The sequence below is a fragment of the Guillardia theta genome, assembly GCF_000315625.1.
Source record: "Guillardia theta CCMP2712 unplaced genomic scaffold GUITHscaffold_153, whole genome shotgun sequence".
NCBI classification, from domain to species: domain Eukaryota; class Cryptophyceae; order Pyrenomonadales; family Geminigeraceae; genus Guillardia; species Guillardia theta.
The window spans coordinates 19,125-25,675 of NW_005434521.1; the positions used below are offsets into that span (position 1 = coordinate 19,125).

Here is a 6,551-nt window from a genome sequence, read left to right on the forward strand (position 1 = left end):
TGTCTCCAGATCTGCCGAGCTGGCGAGCGCTCCAGGTCACGGTGCCGCCTCAGCATGACGTGTTTCAAGTCCAGCGACATGTAATCGTGGTGGAGGAGGAGGAGGAGCAGCAGCAGCAGCAGCAGCAGCAGCAGCAGGCCATGCCTGTGTGATTCAAGTAGAGTCCCTGCGAGCTGATGAGAGAAGTCTGCCCGCTGATGATGGAGGGATCCATCGGGATGTCCGGGTTCCAATCCAAGACGTCCAAGGCGGTTCGACCGAACTAGAGGAGTTTCACTAGAGACCGGACAAGAGAAAACAACTACCTTGAGTGCCACCTCTGGAAGGGTCTCATCAGGCCCTACGGTGTAGACGGGCCCCAAGAAGATCTTCTGCTGGGATTCGAGGTAGGCGGGGGAGAAGATCGAGTTGCCGCCCCACAGCTGGAGGATCGACGACCCCCAGTCCCTCGCCACCGTCTCCATGCTGTCCCCGTCCTGCACGCAGTACCTGCAGGCCCCGGTCAGTCGCGGGAAGAGACGAGGAGACGTCGCGACTTCACCTGCATCGCTCGACATTGACTGTGATGCAGTACTGGGAAGGGTGGCCGAGGAAGGGAGCCGTGTAGAACTCTTGCTGGCAGCTCTCGCTCAAGTCGGAGGAGCTCAAGTCGACTTGGATGGAGAGGCAGATGGAGTAGACGAACCCCTCCTGACCTCGAGCCGGCTGCCACTGCAGTGCTGTCGTGTAGGGGTTCGAGCTTGGATTGGCAATTAGCGTTGGGCCAGGTAGCACGTCGAAGGGCGCTTCCTGCTGCTGGTAGAGCGACGTCCGGTAAACGCGATAGATCTTAGCTCGCAGCTGAGAGCTTATCGAAGCATTTCCTGCCTTAGGGTCCTGAGGGGCCTGGCACGGCTTCTGGAACTTACGCTCGTCGTTCTTCACTTCGATAGGAACGTGCAGTACGCAACCGACACCGACGTCGAAGGAAGGGAACGAGACCGTCGGCGTAGGAGTGAGCCCGATCTCGCCGTCTAGGTACGTTCCTTTTATCTTGGCTTGCAAGACGTCAAAGTGAGTGGGTTGGACGAAGTAAGGAGCGACGGGGCTTCGAGTTTCGATCTCGACGCATCGCTGCTCGCCGAAGGTTCTGACCTCCAAGTTGGGGTTGTCTATGGACGTAATCGTATCCGACCCCTGTATGCAGACCGTTGACTTCCCCCCGTCACTCGGAAAGTTGGTTGCTGAGTTGGCGCAGCGCGGTGAGAATTGAACGGGAAACTTGATGCCCCAAGCAGACCCGTTGGCGGGCTTGTTAGAGGTACAGTAGGCGGAGGGCTTTAGCGACAGCTGGGGAATTGAATTTTGAAATTTCCATGCTACGCTGCTAGTCACGTCATTCGCATCCCGATCATTGGAAGCTCCGAGCAGGACACAAGTACGGTTGGCGAGGGGACAAGATTGCCAGGAACAGAATTGATCGAGCCAGGTCTTGTTCCCCCAGACGTACACCGACAGCTGGTCACTGTAGCTCTGATTCTTGACTGTGTATACATTGCGATCCGTGATGTTGATATCGAAGAGGAAATTGGTGGACCACAGCACGGCTCCTATAAAGGATCCGTTGGCCGGGTCAGCCACGGCAAACGTCGGGCTCAAGTTGTCGTCGATGATGAGGAAAGGAGAAGAGACAATTGAGTTGCCATTGCAGAGAAACACTAACCTGGTCGGCTGCTGGAGGCATCCACCGTTATATACAGCCAAGTCCACGTAACGGACCTTTCCTTGATCAGCACGGACCACAGAAGACGAGAACCAAGCAAGCTGAGCCACTCCCTTGCCCTCCCCGACCTCCACTCGCACGGGCAAGTTTGACTGAGCTATAATCCACTGACCTCCCACAAACTTTTGCAGCTCCAACACCGGCTGCTGCGAGAATGTCACGTACGGTGTGATCGAAACTTTTGGCTCGGAACATCCGCGCGTGCAGGACAGAGAGAGGGCAGGCAGTGTCCCCGTGCCGATGTTGAAGGGAGAAGCCTCCACGACTTCAACTCGCGAGCTGTTCTTGGTCCCCACGATGTAGAAGAGGAGCTGGTTGCCCGGGCCCGCCTCCGTTACCTTGAGGTCTGTGAAACTTGCGAGGGAGTTGGAACTTGTCTGCATGCGAGATCCTAGCAGCAAGGCGCCGCTCTCGGAGTAGGAGAGGTTCACCGACACTATCAGAGGCATCAGGCCGTAGAGCGTCCCATCCCCGTTGCGCAGGCTGATCACAGGTTGTTGCCTGCCAAACGAGTCAGAGAGCGAGCCAAGCATCGCGGCAGAGTCGGGGGGTCAGAGAGTACCTGAGGGGCAGATCTTGCTCGTACTGCGAGATGGAGTAGGTGAATCGGAGAGTCGCGTTGGCCACCAACAACGAACCGTCGCACTCACAGACGTTGACCGCATCCGTCAGGGCGAGTTTCACACTCAACTTGCGCCCATCGCTTACGTACAGCTGAGCGGAGGCATCTATGTGCCCCAGGTCCGAGAGAACATCCAGATCTGACACGACCAGCCTCGTGTTGCTCGCGCACTGCGACCTGCAGCCTGCAAAGGCGCATCCAGCCCAGGGTCCAGGAGTATACTCGATGCCTCTCTGAAGCATGCGGGAGCCAACAGTCACATACGAGACGTACTCCCCAGGACCATCGAGATCCGTACACGATACGGACACGCTCAGCTTTGCTGACTGAAGCTTCCAAGCAGAAGACGAGGCCGAGCCGTTGAGTTCGGTGTACATCCCAAGGTAGTCTGTAAAGTTGATGTAGCAACCAGAAACAGGCCCCGAACACTTGGAGGTGACAACTTTTTCGTGATCAGAAACCGGTTCACGTTCTACAGCCAAGATTGGCAGCACTTCGAACTCAGAGGAGTACACATCCACATACCCTGGCGAGGAGAACTTCAATACGTAGAAGACATTGACGACTGGCTCCAGGTAGGAGGTGATACGCGGGTCGAGCAACGTGGCAGCTTTAGTGACCCACAGGCTCTCAAAGGCGGCTCGTCCCTGAGAGGCCCTCACGGACAGCAGCGAGTCGCTCGAGAAGTTAGCGCCTTTGGGCCCCGAGAAGATTGAGACAGAGATCTCAGGCTCTGCCAAGAGGAGGTTCCTTCCCGTCCCATCCAAAATCTCCAGGACAGGAGGGATCCAAGGCTGCGAGCTCCCAAACACGTTGAGCGTCGGCTGTTGAGCTATATGCATGCGAGCATCCTGACCCCCACAGTCGAACAAGTCAGACTCAACAGCGATGAGGTTCCCATACGAGTCATGTGTCTCAAACTTCAGTCTGAACCCTGTTCCTCCTTGCAGGATCAGAAGGTCTGTGAACTTGAACGCCCCTTCCTTGAGCGTCACCGTGATCTTGTTCGAGCCAGTAGAGAAATTAGCGCCCACGGGGTTCTGAAATATGGAGACGATCATGACATTGTTGTTGTTGACATCGAGCGTCTCTCCTGCATTCAGAGCGAGGCTGACATAGCTCTGTCTCGGCGTTCCCACCGACAGTTCTGATGTGCTGCTCAAAACCACTTGCAGCTCGGGCTGCTGTGCCAAAGCCCTTCCTTTGAGAACATTCCCCATGGGTTGTTGGATTATCGCAATCCTCGAGCCTCTTGAAGGCGTTAAGCATGTGTAGAGAATGAGAGCAAGCAGAAGAGACGACTGAAGCTGCTTGAACATAGTTGTGGAAGACTGGCAATGAATTGTTCGGAATTGTTTCCAATGCAGTCAACTTCCCATCACACTATCAAGTTTCAGAACAAGCACAACTCTTCCGCAGCTGCCTTCTTCTATCTATCTTCTTCTTCTGTCCTCCTCCTCCCCCCTCCTCTGCTCCTTACGCTCCACTCGCTCCTCCCCTTGCCATGTCTCTTCGTCTCAGGTGTTCCCCACCCTACCCCATTTTCAAATCTAGGGTACCGTAATACACCCCTCTTTTCCCTTGTATTCTTGTTCATTTTCTTATATTTAAAAGGGTGGGGTAGCTTCCCCACCCCACCAACTAGGATTATAAAGTTTCACCCATCATTCCCGGATCACACCAACGAACTTCCATTTATTACTGAAGTTACTGAGCCTCAGTGATCGGACATGGACTCGGAGCGCCGGCCGGGCCGCCCGGCCGAGCAGGCTGCCAGTGTGGCGGTCATCGGGTGCCGGCCCTGATTACGTGGAGGGGGAGAGGGGGAGGTGTGACTGTGCCTCTCCTGCCCGTCTGGGACCGTCACGGTCGCTAGGCTGCTCAGTCCTCCTCCCGCCTGCCGCCGGGAGGCTCCGAGTCCCCCTTTCTTCAAGGCTTTTCTTGTCCCTCCCCTCTGAGAGCTTTGGCTGAGCAGCGGCCACACTTGACCATGTCACAAGGAACTCCGAACGCAAGAGGACCGGACGATTTGATATGAGCTGAGAGACAGAGGCAATGAGAAGAAGACATTATGACGAGAGGGGGAGAAGTTGGAAGGGGGGGAGATGAAGGAAAGGAGGAGGAGGAGGAGGAGGACATCAGCGAAGAGCTCTGACCTTCATCGATGGCAAGACTTCCATCGCTCAGCAAGCAGCCGAGGGAATATTGACTGTGAGAGATTTAAACGGCTGAGGACGGGGAGGAGCAACTCACGCGTAGAATACTGGTCGAAACTTGTCAGACTCGTTGAAGCTGCTCCGGTGCCAAACATCTGCTAGCCACGTGACTCAGCACACGTCACGTGACTCAGCAACGTCTCTGCTCTTGGCTCCTCCTCTCTCCTCATCACTCTGCATCTCTCTCCATCCTCTCCCCTTCTTCCCGTCCCTTCAGACCTGAAGCAAAGACCACAGCAGTGCCGGCCTCTACCGAAAGGACGCTGCCAATAGGACAAGAGCTCGCCTGCTCTCGCTTGCTGCCTGAGGCCTCGCTCGCAGTCTGCTCACGGTCTCCTTCCTCGCTGCTCTTTCTAGAGATGTCGTCGGTCCGGGGGGAGCCGGAGAAGGAGGAGGAGACGGAGAGGAAGAAGGGATGATGCTTGTCAACCCCGGGGGGGGGATTGAGGTAGCAGGCGTCTCCTAGCGGAAGGATCTCGAGTGTTCCGTTGTGAAAAGCTGGACGAAGATCAAGAAAGGAAGATGAAGGGAGGAGGGGGAGCTACAGAATACTCACTTGTGTCACAAAGAGGAAGCCAGACGGAGACGTAGGGAGACTGCGGTCGCTGCAGGCACATCTGAAGCTTTGAAATGTGTCAAGTCAAGTAGATTCAACAGCACGTGTAGCAGAGCAAGAAGAAATGAGAGAGCTGGGAGGCAGACAGAAGAAGGTGATTCAAGTCACCTGCTCAGCCTCGTCCGTGTGCCAACCAAATTCAACCTGCAGAAAAAATTCAATCAAGAGATATCTCTTTGTCCCTCTCCCTCTCCCTCTCCCTCCCTTCATTCAGGCTCCTCAGCTCTTCGCCGCTTGTTTTCACTCACCCTCGACTGCGGCGGCTTCACCACATACTGCTCGTTGAAGAGGCGGATGGAACAGGATGAGAGAGGAGGGGCAGGAGCAGAGCGCGAGTTTCTCTCCTCACTCCTCTTCATCCGCTTGTCCCCACGGTTAGTGAGAGCATGAAGAGCCTGCGAGCGACGTGAGAGGAGCTCAGGGGCAGCGAGCGAGACCGAGGAGGCGATGCCGGCGAGGTCGGAAACGAGGAAACGTTGGATGGTTTGCGCGTCCTCGAGATATTCGTGCAGGCGATCTTTGACTTGCTGCTCGTCTAGCAGCGAACAAGTCTGCTCCAATCGCAGACGTGCCATGCGTTCACATCGCATCTGCCTGTACGCTGCGACATTTATCATCCTCCTCTCCCCCTCGCCTCCTCCTGCCCCTGCCCCTGCGCCTCCTTCTCTCACTCACGGGCCTCTACCTGCTTGATTCAGACGAGCTGGGTGACGATCATCGATGGCAAGAGCCTCCCACATGTCGACCACACAGTCGCGATCATCGAGGTCAGTGACGTGAAGGAGAGCATCGCACTCGCGCTGCATCAGATCGATAAGGCACGGAGAAGCAGCACGAGGAACGAGGCAGAAGCCTCTCCGTCTCATCTCCTCGCACATCTCCTCGTTCATGCTCCGCTCACAGTTCACTCCAATTGAACACTCGAGAGCAACAGCTGAGCTCAAATCGCCTTCTTAGCTTGAAGGCCCTCTGCTGCCCCCTCTCCCTCTGCCTCTTCTCCTTGACTCCTCTCGACGTCCCTCGCCGAGTTCACGATGGCAATAATTGAGACAACGAGAGCGGCGATGGCGATCACGAAGCTGAGGCAGAAATCAGCAACACGAGAGCTGGAGGGAGGGGAGGGAGAGGCAGGAGGGAGGCAGGACATGGATGGATGGAGCGCTAGACCTGACAAGAGCGAAGACGAAGGCAGCGGTGGTTAATGAGAGAGCATCCAAGTTGGATATGCGAAGACCTCCCGTCATGTGGATCGGCGACTTTGAGGTGCCAGGGAACTCATCTTGAAGGAAGAGCGTGAGAGACTGTAGGAACTGCTCCCTCTTCTCCCTCCCCTGA

At 56.0% G+C, this 6,551-nt stretch overlaps 2 protein-coding genes across 2 annotated transcripts; both read right to left on the bottom strand.

Annotated features, from left to right (window-relative positions):
- Positions 1 to 273: 273 nt before the first annotated feature.
- GUITHDRAFT_147408 (hypothetical protein) lies at positions 274 to 3,703 on the bottom strand (the record flags this gene model as incomplete). The annotated part of the gene is made up of 4 exons (XM_005821075.1): positions 274 to 276; positions 306 to 489; positions 542 to 2,263; positions 2,325 to 3,703. The coding sequence occupies 4 exons, from the start codon at positions 3,701 to 3,703 to the stop codon at positions 274 to 276; spliced, it is 3,288 nt and encodes a 1,095-aa protein (XP_005821132.1).
- Positions 3,704 to 4,313: 610 nt separating this feature from the next.
- GUITHDRAFT_147409 (hypothetical protein) lies at positions 4,314 to 6,460 on the bottom strand (the record flags this gene model as incomplete). Its single annotated transcript, XM_005821076.1, has 10 exons — positions 4,314 to 4,423; positions 4,541 to 4,593; positions 4,638 to 4,695; positions 4,820 to 5,098; positions 5,157 to 5,223; positions 5,325 to 5,360; positions 5,465 to 5,817; positions 5,902 to 6,016; positions 6,232 to 6,295; positions 6,384 to 6,460. 10 exons carry the CDS (start codon positions 6,458 to 6,460, stop codon positions 4,314 to 4,316), a joined length of 1,212 nt encoding a protein of 403 aa, XP_005821133.1.
- Between the last annotated feature and the right edge of the window lie 91 nt (positions 6,461 to 6,551).